This window comes from Xiphophorus maculatus, chromosome 8 (genome assembly GCF_002775205.1).
Source record: "Xiphophorus maculatus strain JP 163 A chromosome 8, X_maculatus-5.0-male, whole genome shotgun sequence".
Taxonomy (NCBI): Eukaryota; Metazoa; Chordata; class Actinopteri; order Cyprinodontiformes; family Poeciliidae; genus Xiphophorus; species Xiphophorus maculatus.
In genome coordinates this window covers 11,860,713-11,884,705 of record NC_036450.1, presented here as the reverse complement: position 1 = coordinate 11,884,705, position 23,993 = coordinate 11,860,713, and the positions used below count along the sequence as shown (strand labels likewise).

Below are 23,993 nucleotides of genomic sequence, written 5' to 3'. Positions count from 1 at the left end.
AAGCGTGCCGCATTTGATTGGAGGGCCGTGTTTGTGTGGTTTTCTGACTGTGTGCTTGTTTCCAACAAATGTGTCAGAAGATGGCACATATGTGGAGGTTTTTTCCAGCCAGTGTTTGTCCCTCTGCAGGCATGCATGTGCTCATTAGGTGAGGACTGTGTGACAATACGTGTGCAGTGCTGCTCCTCACCAAAAGAAGTCAGCCTTGTGCTGTAAAACTACCGCCACATGTTATTGGACAGTCAGGCAGAGATGGACAACAACACAGCAAACAGACTGACCGTTCGGATTTTATGGTGTAGATTCAACTCTGACATTTTAGTGAAATTGCACAATTTATCTTCTCGGCTAATTAAGACAGATTATTAGCATCTCAACATGGAAGTGTTTAGGTATAATAAGTAACAAAAAAACCAAACAACCAAACAACAACAAAAAAAAACAAAAAACAATTGTCATTGGAGAAGAGTCATTGGAGAAGAAAATGATAATCCTAGTTTAGTTTAAGTGTCAGGTGTAGTCATAATTAGATTGTTGCCTTATCTCAAGCTGAGCATGACCCATGAAATTCTGAATCCTGTATCAAAAAACAACCTTAATTGCTTGATCAAAATTTTTAATGGGTTTGAACTTGTAAAATAGTTACTGACCACTTTATTAGGTACACATAATTAACTCCTTTGTAACGCAAATGACGAATCAGCCACTGGCAGCAACTCGGTGCATTTAGGCATCTAGATGTGGTGAAGTAGTTTTGCTGAAGTTCAATAAAAAGCATGACAAAGAGGAAGAAAGGGCATTTAAGTGGCTGTAACCATGGCGTTGTTTTTGCCAAACAGGGTGCCTTGACTGTTTCCAAAACTGCTAATCTACTGAGAATCTTTAATGCACAACAATCTCTTGAGCTTAGAGAGTGATCTGAAAATGAGAAAATATCGAGCGAGCTGCAGTTGTGTAGACAAATATACCATAAAAATGGTATTTCCCGGTACTTTTTATTAATGTTACAAGTAAGTCTGCCGCAATAAGCAAAAATGTAATTAACTGCATGATAAATTACAATGAATTTGATCATTTCCATTCTGATCAGTAATATTTTCTGAAGGAGACTGCATAATCAATTTCTTTTATGGTTTCGGTTGTGTGTGATTTGTATTTCCAATTTATTTATGATTCTTAGTCATTTTTTAAAATTTCTTTTGGATTTATAAAATATCTTCCAGTTCCAGGATTTAGAGTTGTTTACAAAATTAAATTAAAGTTTACTGATCTTTGAGAGGGTGGAATTATATTACTATGTCATTGTTATATCACTTGAAAATGATCTCAAAACAACAATATTATCATTTATCACAATCATTTCTGGGACAATTTATTGTCCAGCAAAATGTGTTAATGTTAATGGCCTAGTTAAAAGTATTTTTTTTATATAATTTACTCCAGACCTAATATGAAAATAAAGACTACAGAAATCCCTCATGAACAGTACAAATTTACACACAGTTTAATTACATCTTAATCTAATGCTGTGAAAAGGTGGTTGTCCCTTAAACATTTCTTCTGCTCTTGCCTTTTTGTCAGATTTTAATGTTTTAGTTTATCAAACAAACTTTAATATCAAAGATAAACCAAGGATAAAGTCAGCTAAAAAGTAATGATCTTATTTACTTAGAGAAGAGATTCATCCAAATCAAACTGGTTACTGTTTATGAAAATCTAATTGCCTCTGTTCATGAGATCATGAACTAACTGATATCAATCACAAAATATGAGTTTGTTAAAAGTCAGAAGAAATCACTTAAATCGAATCTTTCTGACAACAATAAGCGTGTTAAATTATCACAAAAGGCAACACATCCTGATCTAAAGAAATTAAAGAAAAATTCAACACAACGAGAAATGAAGAATTTTTATTTATCAGTCTGGAAAGGTTTACGAAACCATTCCTACGGTTTTGGAAAGGCACTGAACCACAGAGAGAGCTTTTATCCAGACACATGGTGTCAAACTTTTCCAGGAGTGGAGAGCCGGCTAAAATTACCCCGACTCTTCAGAGAGGTCAAAAAAGAACCTGGAACATCTTGTGCTCTGCAGACTTCACTTCCCTTTGCTAACTGCATTGTTTCAAGTTTCCACAAAACAAAAGAAAATGGGTAAAAATGACATCCAAGTGAGAGTTCCAACACCAATACCGCAGATCACTAAAAAGAATACAAAGTCCCGTCTCACATTTGTTGAAAATTATCTTGATGATCATAGGGTGTATCAACTCTCAGGGCAGTCAACCTCTCTCAGGAAGCCAATATTGGCCTAATAATGTTCAACAACATCATAAAATTCCTTTTCTTGTGTTTGCTTTGCATGAGACAACAACAGGTTTCTCTTCGATCTTATGCCTCAGCAGCCCCAAAAGCATTTGTAATAGCCAGTTGCATACATTGTTCATCATACGGTAATCTACTGATTTGATTATGGAACAAGGATAATCCTGGGCTACCCTGAATCAAATTCAACAGAGGGATCTGCACACAGCTAAATAACTTAATCATACAGAGTTATGCTTCTTCTTAACTACTGTGTTCCAGTAAGGAACACCATCTTCTCTGGCACTCATGCCTACAGTGCAGTCTTTGTTATCACTGCTTTTTATATGGAGATAATGTTAAAGTATAACATCTTGCTCTACCGCTAACTCTCACAACCTCTCCTCACATCACTATGGTCAGACACACTTTGCTCCTTTTAATTTAGATTTCTAAAGTAAATCTAAAGTATACCATTGGTAAATTCTAAACATATATATTATATGTAATAATTAAAAACCAGCAAAATAAAGAGTTTTATCATTTTTTCCCCCTACTTTATAACGGAAGTATTTTTTGACATTTTTGACCCAGTTACTATCCGGGTGAATAGTAACTGAGGTTGTGATTGCAGTAAATATGGCTGTTGTCACTCAGTTATTTATTTTTTAAATACAAATCAATAGGGTTTTGTTATTGCAGTATTCCTAATGTATGTTCAACAGAGTGTTCATCCCTGAAGTACACTTCTTGGTGTTCAGGTACTTTCAGTGTGCTGCCAGTGTTTCACGTCTGGCACATGTCAATGTCTATTTACCAACCTGTCTGCAGGTTTGCAAAACTTATTTAGAGGTGTAAAATGAAGAAAAATTATATAAAAATAAACTGCAACAAACACATTTGGAAAAAATCTTGTTATACTGCAAAGTACGCTGTAGTATAAGAGGCAGTCTGGAGTTGGATGAAATACGTGAGTGTTCTTTTAAAAGGTAGCACTGTTTTCCCCCTGAGGCAGTTTTCAGCAGCTTGGGTTGATGCGTGACAGTTTGACTTGAGGCTGCTAGATTTTATTTCATTTTATTTTTTTACCTTGAACTGTAATAGAAGAAGCTAAAGCCTTACTGTAATACTTAATGTGTACACAGTGTTATCTAAATAAAACTGGCAAGGTAATTATAAAGACAATATTATTTAAAAGCTGAAGGCAGAAGGCGAATTATGAAAAGCTTCAATGGATAAATGTCAAAAAACTTCACAGAAATGGTTACAAAAAATACAGCAATTTGTAAAACATAATGGTGAGTTATGGTAAAAAGTTTATTGTCTTAGTTTCCAGTAAAACACTGGAATTGATGAAGTCAAAATATGAATCTGAAAAAACGGCGGTTGCAGAATAGCTCCAAGTTCACAATCCAAAATGTCATGGAAAAAAAGCATAAAAACCATAGTTAGATTTAAGAATTTATTGTTTAGCATCACTTTATTTAAACTCACATAATACTTTCCAAGTGCAATTTGTGAAAATATTTTCCTAGGCTTTTAACTCATGAAATAGATACTGCAGCAATTGAGACACTCCTAACTAATTAACAAGAGAAAACTTTACTAGTTTTCTCATGATTCATAGTTTTGCAACAACTGTGTCAACAGGATGCAAGTAGTAAGATACTGTATGTTCTAGTACTTCATCATGCAGATTATGAAGCCTAGAGGAACCTCACAGTAAATGTTTCTTCATCCACATGTTTAGCTTAACTGGATGAATGCACTACAGTGTTCCTGTATTTGTTCCACTAAAGAGGAGACTTGATTTAGGCTTCAACCTACCATTAGGAAAGTCCACTTCAGTTGTGGTAGTGATTGGCAGAGGATCCTCAATCCAGGGTGTGGCATGTACAGCAACGCTCCAGTCACTCCATGTTCCAATCTCTGTGTCCTTTGCAGCTATCTGTTAATGTAAGGATAGTAGGAACAAAGATGTTTTGGACAACTGGTGTTAATAAATGCCAATGAAGTACTGCTTTAACACCCAGTTTCTTGAGTGTTTTTTTTTTTTAAATGAAAGAAATATGTAGAAAAAAAAAAAAGGTTACCTGTATGATATATTCCTTCCCAGCATAAGCATCGGTAATGGTATGTGAAGTGCTGTCAAGGAGTTCCACCTAAACAAAAAGCAACATAATTTCCCCAATTTAGAGCAAGAAACAGAATGGGAGTGAAACTGTATTGTAAACGGGAATTAAAATCAAGTAGTATGCTTTCTGTTCTTGAACATATCCATTTTTTCCTGAGACATCAGCATTGTGAATAAGATTAATGCATTCTTGAAAGCACTCATACTTTTAAGCAGGCTATGTGACCCTGGGGACACAAAGTGGTCTGAATTGTGAAAACTTTGAGCTTAAAAAGGCAACTATGAGGTCTTGAGTCAACATTTGATCCGGATGTCTAACCCTTCCATTGCTGTGTCCATAAATTATGATCTCTGTATAGAAATACTAGCTTGAGCTTTTAGCTTTTCGATGATTTATGGCGGGAAGACCTATTCACTATTCTGTGAATAGGTCAAGTGTGTGGCTTTAACCTTCAGGTGTTTTACACTCTGTTGATGAATTGACTGTAACCTGATGCCCCTTCGCAGCCTCCGCTCTCCACACATACAAAAACTCCTACAGAGGCGAATACATAATTGATGATTACACCAGAGAGAACTGGCATCAGTGCCACATAATTTTCTGACAGAGAATAAACTAAATGTTTGAGTAACAGGGGAGTGAATGGGAAAATGATTTGCTGCTCGTCTGTAATTTATGGTTAGAGGCGTGCGCGCGTGTGTGTGTGTGTATATGATTGTTTGCCGGTGGCTTGCTTCTGAAAGGGTGAAGGAAAAATAGTGAGAGGGAGGCAACTGCACTTTTCTGTTTGCCCCTTGAAGTCAACAGAAATCGTTATGTGAATGCCAGATGCATTCTACAACTAACAGTGTCAATGCTCCTAGACATAGAAAATTCTACTGCATATCTAACTATTTATATAAAGATGTTCAGCTTAATCTAGATCACATTACGAGAAAACCTTGACCAAAACTGACATATTTCAACGAAGCAATTCTCTCACTGACAACTTCAAGTACTTGACAATGTTTTGAAATATTCCTTACATTTGTCTCAATATCAAGTTTATTTTTGCATTACTTAGTTTCAATTCAGTTGATTTATACTGTCACACTCAATAAAATAAATTATACAAAAAATAATTTGTTTTGGTCACTCAATTTCTTAAGCAAAACACATGAAATAGATTATTTACACACAGACAGATGTTTTCAAGTCTCTATTTCTGTTAATTATAATGAAAGCACAACATTTAAAATTAAATTATACATCAGCCCAATACAGAAGATGTAATCAATACAGAAATGTTGACTCAGTGAAAAAACATGTACTTAATTTCAAAAGGGACTTTATATATGATAAATGAACACTGTTGAGTTGCTTAGTTTTATTTATTAAGCAGGACTGTGAAGCACCAATCCATAACAAATGTCATCTTCAAGGTACTTTGCATATCCAGATTACAAAAAAAAAATCAAGTCAGTCTAATCAAATAAACAAGCAGTCATAGACTTTTACAACAAACTCTCATACTGAGTTAGCTAGTTGACAAATAAACCATATGTTCCTAATGGTCCCTGAGTAAAATTATATATTGCCATTACAATGTTCACAAAGTCATTCTAATAAACCAGTTAAAGTTCTTGGTGAGTGAACATTTTTTTTCTTATTTTTTTTTTTTAAGATTTACAATGTTTACATAAGAGGGATCACCATCAATAGAGTTTGAGTTATTTGCCGCTCTTAGCCTCGTAGTTGCAGAGAGCAAAGTGTTTCAGAGTAAAAACAAAGCAGTGGAGCAGAACGAATGGTTATTATTTCTGTAATACTGGATTTTGTCAGAAAACAGATATGGAAAAAAAAAACAACACGCATTTCGGCAGCACTTCAAGAGGCCAAAAGGATAAAAGTGTCCATCACTCTAAAATGGAATCTGTCAATGTGAATGAGATCGTGTTTCTTTTTCAGGATGGAAGGATTATAAAGAAAGGACAACCATCCAAGCAGCACTACACCAATCAGGTCGTTATAGTAAGAGGTGCCAGACACAAACCTAAAAGCCCCTGACAGCCTCCTGGGAGTTTGCCAAATGGGTCCTGAATGACTCTCAGATCATGCAAAAGAACATCCTCTCCTTTTACAAAATGAAGACTGTACTATTCAGCCACAATTTCCAACTGTGACAGTGGAGTAAAGCCACGCACTGAGCATCACCTTATGTACTGCTTCTTGGTTCAAACCTGGCAATCTGATTTCTGGAGACTACTTCGAATGGATGAAATAATTTCAAAGGTTGAATATATCATACTAAAAATAATCAAAATGAAAATAAGACAACTGTTAATTTACTTTTGTTGACAAATGTAGTTCAGTCAGGTACTGAGTTAATGTGGACCCCCAAGTCATTTGTTCATAATTTGCTGCTATTTTAAAAAAAGATTTTATGTGACAGACCATAACCAACTAGTGAAAGTATGAAGAATAAGGAGTATCCCTTCTGGTTTTGGAAGCTGTGCAGATGGGAATAATTGTGCAGTTGTTATGATATGTAGCTGCATCAACAACATATTGCTCTAACGTCTGGGAGCAGCTGATTAGCATCTGAAAAGATCAAGTAATTTTTGAAATATGACTCTGGAAGGGTTGAAAAGGAGGCTTCAGGGAATAACCTTCAGAAGGAAAGACCAGAGAGAGAAGGAAGTTCAAACCATCTCTTCCATCAGTCATAATGGGCAAGGATTATATTCTCAACTCCAACATCTCAGCTCAGCAGTGATTCCTAACTACAAGTTATTAGCATGCTAGGACAGTCATGAGACCATATGGCAACTGTTGTCATTCAAAGGCCTCTTCAGATTCGTTGAAAGATTGATTGCTAGCAGAGCTCCTTCTTGCCTACAACATCACCTTCAACAACGACTCCTGATAATATGAGTTACAAAAACAGTTGATTCCCCTTTGGGATTAAAAAAAAGCATTATAATTGAACTGAACTGAGTTAATGGGTCACAGCCCTACTTATACTCAGAGGAATGAATTTGCTTTATCATGTTAGCATATCTAGTTAACTATGAGATTGAAATGTTGGTGTTTTTGCAGAAAAATTAGAAAAATGGTTTATCGCTATACCAACACTTTCAAGATTATTTATTTTATTTTTGATCTCTCTTTCCAGAAAGGCTACTCTTATCATATTATATCATGCAGCGGTGTGATTCAGTACATTTAGCCTGAGTTAATGGAATATTTCGATTACGTAAATTTTGTGTTGTTTTAGGTGGAAATGTGTGTTTTCTGGCTTCTCTCTGCAATGTGAGCGTGCACAGAAGGGAGAGCTGCTGCAACGCATATCCACTATTTCACTTTTAATCAACACTAAACAGATAAGCCCCGCAGACATGTGAGAAATGTAAATACACACTCACGCACAGGCAGCAGGGAGAGACAAATACATTTTTATCACATTACCCTGTGCCACCACCATGGTACAAAGACCTTTTTGGCAGCAAGGGCTACAGTCTTCAATCCATCTCCCAACTGTATCGCCACCCACCCAAACATCATCCTGTACTGCACAAGATTAAGTGCTGTTTTCATTGCTCCCTGTTTAGCCACTTGGTGTCCCAGTAATGTATGCGCCTCTTTGGAAATGTTTATTCCAAGAAGTTTACAACATATTGTCCCACCTGTTTAGATCTGAGAACTGTCGGATACACAAACAGGATTGTGTCACAAAATGCTGTGAAAAAGTATGAAACCTCTTACAGATTTTTTCTTCATAATGTCTGAGATAAAAAAAACCTTTATATTATACAAAGGCACAATGAGAAAAAAGAAAATGCACTTATCAATTATCCATCCATATATATCTGGGTGTAGGAAGGTCGGTGTCTATGTCCACCCTATATAAGAATAAGAAGCATGATGCCCTTGACACCTCACCAGTCAATTACATCAATAATCTTTTCGTTTTTCAGGACAGAAAGCTCAAAAGTTCACCAGCTCTGATTATTTAGGAAATAACTTAAAAAGAGCAAGTTTGATCAAATGAAATAGGCTAGAAGATGTCAAATAGCAACACATCAGGTTACAATCTAAAGAATTTTAAGAATGGATCAGATGCGCAGTCAATGACATCTATTATTCTGGAAGGGGTTACAAAATCTTTTCTAAGGCTTTTAGATTGCAGCAAACCATAGTGAGAGACAATATCTATTAATGGGGGAAGCATAGAACCATAGTCAGAGTTGGACGGCCTACCAAACTTACTCAAAGATCACAGCAATGACTCGTCCAGAAGGTCAGAGCAATTTCTAAGAACCAAGTCTAAACTACTGCTGGTCTCAGTTGAGGTCAGTGTTCATGATTCAAAAATAAGAAAAAACACCAGACAAAAAGTAGCATCAAAAACAGAGCTCCAAGTTGAATATCTCCTCTGACCAAAAATAACAAAAAGGCCTGTCTCACAATCACCAAAATAACATCTTGATGGGCTCTTAAAATTTGTGGGAATATTCTATCAATGAAAGAGACAAAAGTGGAACTCATTGGAAGGTGTATGTCCCATAATATCTGATGTAAAAACACACAACTTTGGTAAGTAAAACCATACTGACAGTGAAATATGATGGGATACTATAGCAGCCTGTCAGGATTTTTTACTGCTTAAAGACATAAACTATTTGCTGCAATAATGGCATCATGAATTCTGTTCTCTAGCAGTAAATTCTGAAGGAGAATGCCAGCTGATCAGTTTGTGACCTCAAGCTCCATCACACTTCGGTTATGCAAGAGCAAGATGATTCGAAACAAACTAACAACTGCAGCTCTGAATGGCACCAGAAATACTTTTTCACATTACTAAACATGTATCACATTAGAGTGCATAAAATTATGGGAGCAGAAAATAAACTCTTACATAGGAGGGTGTGTATTTTTCTAAAAGTAGGCCCAATCACTCATGTACATACAGAAGAGAAAATTAAAGAAATATGAACAAATTTGCAAAAACCCCAAATTAAACAAATGTGAGTAAAAGGCCAAATGTTGATGAGGTTTCACACCATAGACATCAATACGGAAATACACACACAAACACACCCCGACACAAGGAATGTAGATAACAGCACTGGTTGGATATGCTGGTTAGACTACATCTAAACAACAGGAAAAATCTGCCTCAGAGGCAACCCACACTTCTGCTCACACACTCACATTCACACACAATATGCTCTACACTGACGAGTGACCGTACATGCAAACTGTGCTCAACAGACACGCATCCTGAAATGACGCGGTTGGAGCATACCGCTAATGGAATTAAGCCTAGAAATGTAGCGCTTGGTTAGGCAGATAAGACTAAAGACTCAGCTTCCTTCCAAACAGAGTGTGAGTTGGGGTTTGGGGATAGTGGGGAGAGAGGGGGGTGTCAGACAAAGAGAGCCTGTTAACATGAAGGCCAACATACAAGGCTTCAACTCGGCTGAGAAGGTGAGCGATGAGACAGAGATTACAGACAAACAAAGGATGTAGAAGTGCTTTGGGTCTGTGAGTGGGTTAATTTGTCAGAGTGAATATGGGTTTTCATATCCTGAAGAACAGAAGTGGGAAACTCACACCTGCAGTTTAGCAGATGTCGGTGGTGGACAAAAGTTATGTGGTGAAATGGCTTTTTCTGATCAAATAACAGGCTGCTTTAAACATATACTGGTGATGTCACATTTCAGCTGATTCTGCCCACAACTGTGACTAGTTTAATAGGATTTGAAGGAGAAAATTAAAACTGCCAACATTTTTGGGATACACTGCTGTAAGTTTGTTGAGGTACGCATCTCAGCCCTGGGAGTGCAGTGTCCTGCAACATTTAAAAGCATCCCAACCACCTGAACCAAATGGCTTAATTACTTCTTCCAAATGAAATCCAGTTGCACAGAGCACAGCTGATAACCTAAGCATTTGATTCAGGTGTGTTGAAGCAAAAACATGCAGAACTGGAGTTTTGCACATCTACAGATGGAAATTTTTCAGGCCTAATCAGAATGGATGGCTAACATCAGTGATCAACTTTTAGATCTTGCAACAGATTCTCATTTGTAACGGTGTTGACTCTCTAACAGATGGAAATACTTTGAATTCAGTCATTGTATTGTCCTGCTAAATTGTGAACTTTAAATTAAACATCTTAAGGACAGTCTCTTAACCTTGACTTTCTTCTAGCAACTCTTCCAGAAAGGCCAGATACTTGCATCATACTGTTGACAGTTTCTCCCATCTGAGCTGTGAATCTCACGTTTTACAAAAATGAAGTAAGTGAAAATTTGGCCCTGGGGTGTTTCCACAGGTACAGCACTTATATTGCCGGTGATGTTCTATTTTGGGATAAAACTTCATGTAAGTACACAATTCTATGAGATAATCTTTAGCACACAATGCACTAACTATGAAAAACTGTGATAAAGTATGGCTGAACACACATATACTCCGTCAAAATGAATGAGTTTGTGTGAAAGTGTGTGTCTGCAGAAAATAGTGAAGGAGAGATGCTGGGAAGTTCACTGTCAAGCATTCAACACATTGTTAAAAGACATGCACACGCACACATCCGCACGCACCAACACACACGCCTTCTCAAATGCAATCCTACACAAATCTTAGACAATGTGAGTGGTAGAGAGATGTCCTCTGGGATCGCATAAGGAGCAGGGAGAAAAATAAGTAGACTTTTTGCTCTTTTCTACTCATGCCACCTCCTCCCACCACCTTTTCTCCTTTCTATACTGTTATTCCTGGACACATATACTCTGTCTGGCACTTGTATTTAGAGTTGCAAAACTTCTAATTATTTTTCGCTTGGGATCAATAAAGTTTAGTCTCGTCTCATCTCATCTCCTAAATACATATATATACGCATATACAGTATGTGTGTGTGTGTGTGTGTGATATGCTTATTGCAATGCCTCAGAGTAGCAAAGGGTGCAAGTCGCTCAAATAAGCTCTATAATTACAAAAAGTGAGGAATCAAAGTTGCTCAAAAAATGTTGTGAAGTGGCACTCAATTGTGACTTATTGAACTGAAGCTATATTTTTTTTTCTACAGCTGAAACCATATATTACATGCACTGTGCAAAACGATGTATAGCATTCTTTTTCTTACTGTCTCACTAAATCAGACTAAACCCTTTGCTGTTTAAAATCAGGTAGGTTGCCAAAATTATTTTTGATTTACTAAATGTCATAAAATTGAGATATCTTACATACAGTGACAGTATTTACATAGATAAAAACCACAGATGATGATGTCATGTAAGCTTCTGATATTAATATGTCCTCAACCTCGGAGCTAAAATGAGACATGCCTGTTACATTTTTCTTTTGAAAAGTCTAAAGAAATGAGCCAAAAAATCTGGAAAAACATCTTTGGCCTCCTCAAGTCTGGTTAATCATTAAGTACAATTCCCAGAAGTCTGAAGGAGCCACATTCATCTGATCAAACAATTACATGCGAGTGTAAACAGCATGGGAATGTCTTGGCATTGTAGTGTGTGCAACATATTTTGGTGTGAGAGGTTTGTATCACCCCAAATGAATAAAAAAGATGTCAGCCGAAGCTTATAAATACACAGTTTGCATAAACACTCAGCAACAAAGACTTTATCTGCTGGATTAAACCTGTAAAAAATGAGCCATAACATTTTTTTTCATTAAATCTGAACTTTTTATGTGCAAGACTGGGCAGATTACCAAAATGTATTCTAAAAACTGATGCAATTATGTCTTTCGTTATATTCTGATGAAGAAGACAAAAAACTTGGGAGACCTGAGAAGAAAACCCAAACTGTAGTGCAGGAGTGGCAGCATTATGTTATAAGAGATTTTTGCTGCAGGAAAGACTGCTGCGCATAACATTGAATGAACATATTAAATATAATTAGAAGTAGGGCAAGCCGTGGTAGCGTAAGGGATAGCGCGACCCATATTTGGAGGCCTTGAGTCCTCAACGCGGCCGGCGCGGGTTCGACTCCCGGACCCGGCGACATTTGCCGCATGTCTTGCTCACTCTCCTTCCCCCTTCCTGTCAGCCTGCTTTCATACAAGGGACACTAGAGTCCACAAAAAGACCCCTTGGAGGGGTAAAAAAAAAATTAGAAGTAAACAAATTCTTTTTGGTGAAAGAAGGCAACAGTTTAGTCTGATCTAATGTCAAATGTTGAGAAAAAAACAAAAAAACGTGCAATTAGGCATTTCACCAAAGTGATAGTTCAGAGGTGGAAAGAGCTATCGAACAAAAAAAAAAACAAGAACGAACTGACAGATCAAAAAAAAGTGCAAAAACAGAAAAAAAAGAGACAGTCTGAATGCAAAGAGAAGGAAAAGCACACAGAAGGAGACATGGAGGGAATTGGCGTCGGTGGTCAGATCTAATCCACTGAGCATGTCTGTTGTCCTGGAAAGGAAACCCAATTATATGGCACTTCCACTGGCCCAATGGCGGGGTGTGTTTGTGTGTGTGCGCAGAGAAGGTTGGTCTCATTAGGCTGACTGACAGCTCCCATTTTTCCACAGCACTTTCCACCCATTTGAAAACTCACACACACACATGCATGGACATAAATGTTGGGTCCAGGGGTAATTTCTCAAACAGTATTTCTCTCTTTGAAACCCCAATCGCCATAGCTGCAATTACTGTAAAAGGGATCCAACCTCCACATACACCCCTACACACAGACACACACGCACATGCACGCCTGCACACACCCCAAAGGAAGGGAACTACACCTTCCACCTTTAAAAAGCAATGTGATAATTTCAATAACCCCACAGGAGAGGTGGCTTTACGTTAATTGTGGTTTATGCTGTCATGTCAGCATGTCAAAAATGTGAAGCATGAACATATCATGAAATTTAAAATTGAGATCAGAATTTACCTCATTTTTCCCTCCTTTCCTCTGGTATAGTTCAATTTTTGTATGCATGTAGTTCATCCTCTCTTTGCAGATCTGGAGCAAATTAAACCTACAAAATTTTACAGGCAAATTGTCAGGTACCTCAATTTATTTGGATTATAATTCTGTGACATATGTTGGGGGTTCTTACAGGATTTTTTAAATAGTTGTACAGACTTCTCATTGAACTGAAGAGGTACATATTCTTTCAGAAAGGTAGAACTTTCTTTTTTTTCTTTGTTTTTACTGTCTTGACTTAAATGCTTAAATAATCAAATGACTGCTGTATAATATTGTTCCTTTCATCAAGAAAAATAGGTGAAAAATATACATTTCTTACTAGATACTAGTAAGAAATTATAACACGTATCTTAATAGATACGTGTTATAAAGGACCTCATTCTGCCAAACTAATCTGTATTGAAAAGATATAAATTACTTGATACAGTATCTGTAATAAATTAGAGTGTTGGAAGGCAAAAATATTGAACACATGAATAAGCAAAGTTGCAAATACAAAACACAGAAAGCCAAGAAACTGCCTGGAATCTGTTAAGAAATATTTAGAAATATGTCATAATGGGTACAAGCAAATAAGACTTTCAAGACCTTCACTCATTGTTGCAAACCATGGTAACGCGTTGGATGTATTTTTAAACTTCTGAGTGTCTAAGTGGGGGACTATTGGGGCCATAACATGGAACAGAAAAAAATATAATTTTACAACAATCCATCAATGACCAGGAGACCCTTGCAAGATTTTTGACAGATGAGCGAAAAAAAAAAAAACAATAGAGAGATTTGGAAAAACTTGGAATGAGGTCTTTCAAAAAACAGCAAGGTTTCAAACAACATGGCCTCCAAAAACACCTACTATCCAAGAATCCACAGCCAAAGCTTGTTTACAGTGTGTTGTGGTAGATTTAGACAAGCCAATAAACAATATAGTCAGACCAGGTGAGAACACCATGGATGTCACTGCACATAATATTTTGTTGATGAATTGAAAAACCTATTCCCCCAGGAACATTGTGCCAACAGTAAACTTTACAGGCAAGAGTATCATGGTATGGAGCTTTTTGTGTCACTGGCAGAATTTGTATTACTGAAGAAAGGATGAAGGGACAGATTTATTATGGCATGCATTATTAGGAGTCTGTATAACAGAGGCTTCAAACTCCAGTTCTCAAGGTCCGGTGTACTACAACTTTTAGATGTCTCTCTACTATAGCACACCTAGGTATAGGTGTGAGAGGATTATAATTATAATCCAAATAAATTGAGGTACCTGACAATTTGCCTGTAAAATTTTGTAGGTTTAATTTGCTCCAGATCTGCAGAGAGAGGATGAACTACATGCATACAAAAATTGAACTATACCAGAGGAAAGGAGGGAAAAATTAGGTAAATTCTGATCTCAATTTTAAATTTCATGATACCTAGGTATAGGTGTGCTATAGTGATGATGACGAGGTCTATAGCACACCTAGGTATAGGTGTGCTATAGTAGATCATTAGCAGATCATATTAGATCATTAGCAGAGCTCTCTTGAGCTTGACTGCATGTGTTTGAGGCAGTTTCACCATTTAATTCAAATGTGTAGAAGGGATACATCTAAAAGTTGCAGGACTCTGGCACTTGTAGATCACAGTTTGCAACCAACACTGTAGATGAAACAATGATGGATTATTTATAGCCACAATGATCTGAATTACACAACCAAGGAAGCTATCAATCGGTTTCAGAGTAACAAAGTTAAAGTGGCAGAACAGCTGAGTCAATTAACTGACTTGAAGCCAATTCAATAATTATGAACATGATTTAGGACTATATTTCATAAAATAGGGTCCAAGATACTTGAGCATTTGAAGACAGTGTGTGTGTGTGTGGAACAAGGGGGCTGTTTTGAAGCTTCTCAGTAGAAAATTGTCTTTTCTAGTGAGTTTTTAGTACATTTCAGTGAGTGTGTTCAAAATGTACTTCCTGTGCCATCACACTTTACAGCATAACCTAATTTATGAACTTTTTAGAGGTGGCTCTTTGCATATGTTGATTACTTGGGTGGCAGCTGAAATCTAGTGGAAATTTTAGACCCAATAAGCAGATGTTCACTGGAAACCCCCCCCAGTAAATTCATAAGTTATTAGATACAAACTCTGAAAAAATGGGAATGAGTGTTTGACAGCGTGAGGATTGACATGGTGATGTCAAAGTCCATAGAATCAGAGGAGAGGGTAGTGTTCAACATGGACTACAAAGTATCCACAAGCTGTTTTTTGTGACTTTCCTTTCTTTCATCTCTCTCTGTGACAGCTTTTGTACTTGTATTAAAAGATACCCAGTGAAAGCTTTGCACAGATGTAGACTTTATTTTGTACCTAACAGAAGCACACTTTTTTGACATTGTCTTTTTGACTCTCAGTACATCAGTGCAAATTGCACAAGATTCTCTACATCTGTAATGTATTTTGACAGCAGAGCTTAATGATGATGACTTTCATGTGTGACAGCACTGGATTTAGCAGAGTGTGGGCCTCTTCAGCATGTTTGTGTGTTAAAACCATAGGATTTGATAAATGATCTGTCTGAAGCTGTGTCCTTTAGATGGGATGTTTTCCCCAAACAAGGTCTAAACATTTATCATGTGTACCCGTAAATGGATGGCTTGAGGGACGGATGGTTAGACAGGTGGCTTAACGCATGGGTGGGAGGATGCATGGATAGATGAAGGAGTGGGAGATAGCGAAACATTGGATTGTGAGGAGAGGCAGAGAGGGACTGGAAGGTGAAAAGCAAACTCAAATGAAGGATGTCGCAGGTTTATGAAAGGAAAATACTGAACAAAAACTTTTAAACAAGTTAGACGTTGACGAAATGAGAAAAACTATTTATCTTTCTCAAAGATTTTGTCATCTTGCGTTTAATAACATGTATTTAAACTGTGATGTTGGTTTTCCACGACAGTAATATTAACTTATCATGTTTTTGTTGGCTTAAGACCTGTAATTTCAACACATCTCATGTTATGGATAAATAAAAACCTGTCAAAGAAAAAATAAACCTAAGATGTCATGTTTTCCTATCCATCTCCTTTGCTTTGAGACACTAAATTATGGGTGCGTACCATTTCACCATGTGTCCCTACTACTTAGTCATGGCCATGCACACTGAGGGGTAGTGGACTACAATCACTCAATGAATGCAAGTTATTTGTTAGCTACAAAATATTTCAGCAATCATTATAATGCCTCATTTCATGTATTTTATTGAACTGAAATTGGCAGCACAAGCAAACGGTTTAGTCAGTTTAGTAATTAATACAGTGTCTAATTTGGCACCTTCACATGTAGTATAATTTGGTATATATGCTTTGTAAAAACTCAACAAAAGCATATCAGTACTGGCATATTGGAACTCCAGCAAACATATTAAAGAAACTGGTAACAAGTGATGGTGAATAGGTCTTCTTAAAGGCCAGCAAAAGTGTCAACCACTAAGATTCACAACTTTAAATGATAGAACAAAGTGTCACTTCTTATCTAGACACACAGCAAGAGGCTGTACCAGGAAATAGGATTCAGCTTTGGATTTGTTGCTTGCAGTTATCTTTTTTACTCATCTGATTTATTCAGATCAGTCCAGCTGTGTGTAATGTAAATGTAATATCTGTGTAATACAGATATTAAGCTTAAGAAAAGCAGCACAGTGACTATAAGAGAAGCCTCAAAGTAAGGTAATAGAGGTATTAAAGGAAGATGAAATAGACAAAGGAGTTTAATTTAATGTCCTGGTGTAATGCAAAGAATAATACTCCAACCATGAACAACATGTTTATATAATGAAGATCACTCAATCTACATACTTTAGATAACAGTGGAATAATTAATTTTATGCTAATTCTACAACTTGTGATTTGGAATTTTACCTTTCAAAGTCTTGCTTTTACTTAAAGATAAATGGATTGGACTGAATTGTTCCTGGCAAGGTATAGACAAAAAAAAAGAAGTGAGACTGCAGTGAATAACAGGAAAGGTGCGCATATGATAAAGTTGTTCTGTTTCAATCTGTGGCAGTCTTTTAGAAAAGCTTCAGAAAATATAAACAGGGACTGAGGCTTACAATTAGTGATGGTAATTGATAATATACAATGCTAAAGACAGTTAAATATGTCAAATCTGTTATGATTTTGTCTTTATTTAAAATGATGCTGACAATCTTCACGATCTTCTGTCAAACAGAAGACTATGGGAGAAAATAGGTGAAATACATAATTATCTCCATCTACAGATAACTAATGGCTACTCATTGCAAAAAAAGAGAAAAAGAACTACATTATTGTCAGGTAAAAGCTATATAATAGGAAAATGTTGGCAGTAGGAAATCTCCAAGAAAATTCTGTTTGGTGTATTTGAGTTTTTTTATAGTTAGTAGTGATTCAAGTTCAGAAGTGTTTCTGTAGAAACAAATTTTTGTGTCCGAAACATGATCGACGTGTTCCAGAATTATGAGGGGACTTTTGGCTAACACGTGAACCATGTGAACCATTATTACATGGATCAGTTGGAGGACCGGGAAAGTCACTGTGGTGGTGAAAGATGAAAAGTCTGATATTATGATATTATAGTGAAACATTATATTAAAGAAATAGAAGCAAGAAGGAGAGAGGAAAATGAATAGGGACTGAAAAATACAAATTCATAGAGGCTGGTATAAGAGATCAGAAGAAACTATGGGGAGAGTAAGGGAGATGGATGGCCAACAGAAGGAAAAGGGAGAACATATGTGGAATAAATAAATGAAGGGAAGGTTAAGCTGTGGTGGTCAAGCGAACACGGATTAAAGGAAAAAAGAATTTTAAGACCGCCTCTTTTCTCTGCTCTGGCTGCTATACTTATTGTGCCCTGTTCTTTCTTTGAGTTTTAGTAAATTGTTACTTTTCTTCTCTATGTTATGGATGAAAAACATAGATAAAAATGTTTTTATAAAACAAGACAAAACTTGAATTAAATGAATACAAAAACATTTATTTCTTTTGATGTTTTGACAACTGTTTGTTGTTATTTGTTATGCAAAAGATAATGTGTTAATGTTTTTATTGTCTGTTTTTAAATATGATTGATAAACTATTTGATGTTTTTAGCTCTGCTCTTATGCATCCATGAGTCTATGCAAACCCAGGGCTTGATTGCATATTAGTCTTAGAAATTACAAAAACAAGAGTCTATATGCTAATATTCAGCTACTTGTATACATGCTTTCATGTGAGTAGGTGCATCTGACTGTAAATATGAGTTCTCATGCATGGATACATGCACTGAAACATGGTCGAGTGGAGTTTGGCAGAATCCATAAAGGGCAAGTCCACCGTAGCTGATGCAGTTACGTAGAACGAGTTGAAAACGGAGCAGTCTGAAATTGTTTTTATTGCAGTTATCGGACCATTGCTTTAATTGCTGCTCAAGTCTGAGTTCACATCTCTGTGAGGGAACAGTGCCACAAAGAGCCATGGGAAATAAACAAATTCACTGAACATTTACAGATGTACAGATATTTTTATTCTGATACAGTGAGTGAAAGATATAGTCTAAGCTATGATTTACTGTTTCACATTTAAAACCACCTAACCAAAAAGGGGGAAAAAAATATGGAAATAGAAAAAACAACAACAAAAAAAGGATCTTAAATTGTTGTTTTTGAGCAATTGTTGGTGTAAAATACACCAGAGCCAAAGAGTGAAGCTGGAATTTACACTGAAGAAAGAGGTAGCTTATGCTGCACACACAATGTGTTTACCTAGGGAGAAGTGGTGGCTAAATAGTCACTTCTCTGGAGCACTGATGCATGCAGAAAAAAAAGAATAGTAAAACAATAAAGATGTGCTGATGTTTCCTTCACTGTGGAAGTTGTATAGTCAAAGAACCTGGTCAATATGCTGCATATTAAAGTATGAAAAAGTCATGCATTAGATTGGCTCAGTAGAAGAACAATAATCCCAAACAGCAAATCAGAGCAGCAAAAGAATGGCTGAAAACCTTAAGATTCAGTCTGTTGTCATACGTCACTCATGACCTCTACCATTATGGAGACTTGATAACACTAAAAGGTTCTAAATACATTTATTTTAGAGTAGTTTTTAGAACTATAATAATTTTTGTAAGTCCATTTCCTCAATTTTACTTATTTTAAAAATTGTTTCAGTTAGAGGTTATTCTACTGTAGCAGAACATGAATTTACTTTAAGAATCTATTCACTTGTATACAAGGAATGAGAATATGTATGGAGAAAGCGGTAGGTGCAATTCAGCATGATGTGTAAGCAATTTCAATTCGTCTTTCCTTTATTATTTCAGGTGGTGTAACTTTTCATTTTTGCTCCCTCAAGCCGTTCATGTGCTTTCCTTGATCTTCAAACATCTACTAACCGACAGCTTTTAGAAATTCACTTTCAAAGCCCACACTACAGCTTCCCCTTTCTTGATGTCTCTTGGATTGTCTGGCACCCACAATGCTCCTTACATCTGATCACACTGATCTCCATATGCCTCTGTCTCTTTTTGCTTTGTAGTTCTCTCACCAACCCTCCATTTGGCCGTCAACTTCAAGTATTATGATCTATGGCTCATGTGTCTTTTCTTGCATCATATATTTTCCAAAGAGGATTCTGAAGTATATAATATGTCAGTGACCTTTGTCCTTCACTAACGTTAATATGCATCTTTGCACTACTGCCTGTATCATTTATATGTCCTGCTCATTTCAGTTTTGGGTATCTACCAAAGTCTGCTATCCATTAACGCCTCTTCTGCTTCTCTGATGTGCTTCATTCATCTCGACTTCAAAACTTTTCCTCATTTTCCTGTATCCATCTGAATCTCCGTCACTCTTGAGTATCTGGGGCCGTCATCTCTTCATTCCTCAAGACGATGGATGGTTTCCTCTAAAGATGACTCTGATCACAGCACAGCTTTCATTTCAGACTCCACACACATTTCATAATGTTCCATGTGAAAGCCATACACAAGCATCCCTGTTGTCTAACCACATCAAAGTCAAATTCCTGAGCAACAGTAACCACTTCAATTAACCTTTGAGGCTATAGTGATTGACGTAATGGTATAAGGCCAATGAGCAGTGCATCTTATTTTAGAGGCTTCATTAAACATTTTTAAATGAATTATGTCACAGCTCAATAACTTTTAACAATAATGTTTAGTGCAACAGTGTGTATCCAAAGACAAATATTGAACACATCCACTCTAAAAGCAGTAATCAGTCATATGCTGCAATAATGAGGATAAAATGCTTACAAAAATAGTGTGGCTTTGTCAGAATGATTGAACCAACATTTTAAAATAGCTAAACCCAAACATAAGGTTACCAGATCTCTAGAATCTTATGTAAATGACACATTAACATAATGAAAGTATGTTTGTTGTATTCAGCCTGGGAAGTATTATAAGGCAATTTCTAGACTTTTTAAACTATCATTCCATTGTGAAAGATAGTTGTGTACAATGGTTTCATTGTACACATGAGGGAATAATCTTATGTGTACAATGTTCAAGACAGTCCAGTGTCCCTCAAAGTTGACAAATTCAAAACAAATTCGCCCCAATGTCAGATCAAGCAATCCTAGAAGTAATTCCAAAAAGCTAAAGAGGTACATCTCAGACTCTAATATTGGGGTTCATAGTATTGCGGTCAGAAGATCATTCTTCTCTCTGTAAAAAAAAAAAAAAATGCTATCCCAATTTAAGTTTACAATCATGCATTTGAATGAAACAAAAGACATCTGGAACAGTGTCCTTTTTACAGATAAGGCCAATGGAAAGATGTTTGAGTAACAAAGTATAGCACCAACGTTCCATAGTGACTGCAGAGCAGGGGTGTCAAACTCCAGTCCTGGAGGGCCACCATTCTGCAGTTTTTAGATGTGCCACAGGTACAAAACACTGGAATGAAATGGCTTAATTACCTCCTTCTTGTGTAGATAAATTCTCCAGAGCCTTGCTAATGACATAATTATTCTATTCAGGTGTGGTGCAGCAAAGTCACATCTAAAAGTTGCAGGACAGCGGCCCTTCAGGACTGGAGTTTGACACCTGTGCTGTAGAGCATGGTGATGGTTTCAACCAAAGGTCACCCTGTAGACATTAGGTTTACCATTTACTCATTTTTACACCAAAGTATTCTAGTCTCCAATATTCATTGGAGTCATATATACAATAAGAAGTCTAATACAAAATGGTGGAAAAGAAAATTACCAGACTGGTGGAAAGGGCCATTCAAAGTCTAAAGTTGAATATGACTTAAGTGATTTTCTAGAATCTGAAGATAGGTGTGTGGAAACAAATACCCAGTTTACCTCAAAATGATGTCCTCAAGTTATTGCAGCTAATGATGTTTCTATTGAAAGATAATGATTTTCTTTACTCAACTACATATCTTTTAAAATAAGAACAATCAGTTACAACAATGTTTTTGAGATGACAGCTGTAACTCTCGTGCTTTGGCACAAAAATAAATGCCTCTCTGGTCCAGTGTTAAAATATGCAGAATTGCCTTCAGGAAGCCACACTCACCACAGCTGAAATCAAGAACCTCAACCACAAAGATATTCATCAAAGCATACCACAGGGAAACAGGGGCGTTTGGATGTCGTCAAACCTATTTATGCAATTCCCAAATTACGTGTCGTTGCCCAATCCAAATATTGACTTAAGGTTTCCCACCTATGTTTGGTTCATATATCGATTAATTAGCAGTACAGAAAGAAAGAAAACTTGAACTGTTTGTCTTTTAATTTTCACTTTTCTTTCTACAAAGAATTGAGTCTGAATAACTGCATGGAGCCTTTTTTAGCTGCAACTAAGAGTTTCTAGTGACTGTGGTGAAGAAAATAAAATTAATATAGCTGTATGAGGAAAACCAAAAGTCACATATAAAAAACAACCTTAAGCTTGATCAATTTCTTTAGAAACTAAATCAATCTTTGTCCCTGAGGTGAAAACCTTTTTTTGGTTCATGACTGCAGCGTCACCTCAAAGAAAACCTATTAACACCTTTCAAATACATTTACTTCTATTGTTGATCTTTGATAGCAGGGACAACAATTTTAAGTGAGGCCATATATCTGATGAACTTCATGGCAAATTTGAAACTGAAACAAATCAACTCCAGTCACAGGCAACCTCTAAATAATAAAATAAAATGACAACAACATCAGTACTGAAAGAGTCACAAATTAAAGAAGGTGTTGAAGGACATATGTATGGATTACTAGGATGTATAAATGGTCTACAATTCCTGCATATATGATTTCATTTGAGAGTTTGTAACCTTAGATCTTGGAACTACACCTTAGCAAACCATTGACATGCACCATAATAACACTACAAGGTTCGACCTTGGTGGAATGAGCTTTCATCCCTGGAATTCTATAGTGGACACATATGTTTTTGCTATAAGGAGCCCTTAGGGAAGTGAGCCCACAAAAATTACTCAAATAGAGTAACATACACCAATACAGCTGAGAAATGATCCCTGTGTTTCCAGGAATCAAACCAACGGCCACAATTGAAGTCATTTTACTAAAACTTTTCTCAGAGGCATTTCTACATCTCGTTGCTTGTACTTGTGACAGTGCAATGACAATAAAGTTGAATTCTATTCTATTCTATTCTATTCTATTCTTTGGAAAATTCTTTTCTTTCATAAAAAGTCTTGGTTTAATAAACTTTGAGCATGATTTCTGAACATATATAGAAATATAGAGCTGGTTGCTATGGAATTCTAAGGATACAATGCTTTTTACTTCCTGTCACATTAAATCCATAAATTTTAATGCAATTTATTTTTACCCTGACTTGTCCCCTAAACCTAACTCTTAGCAACCATAAGAACAATTAACACCGTAGTCCCAAACTTAAATCCTAACTCAAAAACAACGCTGTAACAAAGTAATAAATGCTAAAGCACACATACAGTAGTACTCACATGCTGCCACCTGTCATGAATGAGTGGTCGATATCGAAGGAAGTACTTAAGAGGAAACGTGTCTATATCGGGCCATGTGGCGGGGCTGTGCCAGGACACCTCCAGCCTTCGAGGGTTTAAACGGATCGGGGATGCCGTCACGCGCTCTGGGGGGTCCGGTTTTACTGCGAAAGGTGGATAAAACCAGTCAGTTAAAAAGAAATAGCAGTCAGTCATTGATGAAGGTTCCATCTTTCAAAGTTTAACCCTATAGTTCTTAAATATCACTGTGTAGCTGATATATTAAATTTTTTCCTCACAACACTGATATATTTCAGACTGACATGGGGTTGGAAACAAAGTAAAGAAGAAAATTTTTTATCGAAAATCAGAAAGGATGGTTATGTGTAATGGCTGATCCCAAGTTAATGTTTTTAAATAATTTCCAACTTCTTATGCACTAGTTTTAGTAGTTTATTTCTGTTCTATGTTACAAGTATTACGTTTTAGACTTCTACAGAGGTGTTTATGCTATAGGAACTCAAGTCAGAATGATGAAACTAATTTGAATGTTTGGAGAAATGTTGCAAGGTAAATATAAAAGGCCATCAGACCTGATGAGAAGGTATGCAAAAAAAAGTGCTTCTTAATAACTGTT

General features: G+C 36.5%; 1 protein-coding gene across 2 annotated transcripts in view; it reads right to left on the bottom strand.

Annotated features, from left to right (window-relative positions):
• Positions 1-23,993, bottom strand: part of LOC102218051 (ciliary neurotrophic factor receptor subunit alpha) — a 202,043-nt gene that overhangs the window by 8,994 nt on the left and 169,056 nt on the right. For both annotated transcript variants that reach the window (XM_023338805.1, XM_023338806.1), the window contains exons 6-8: positions 23,357-23,520; positions 4,397-4,465; positions 4,131-4,251 (exon numbers count right to left, since the gene is read on the bottom strand). In XM_023338805.1, the coding sequence (XP_023194573.1) occupies positions 4,131-4,251; positions 4,397-4,465; positions 23,357-23,520 (354 nt within the window). The remainder of the gene's footprint in view (positions 1-4,130; positions 4,252-4,396; positions 4,466-23,356; positions 23,521-23,993) is intronic.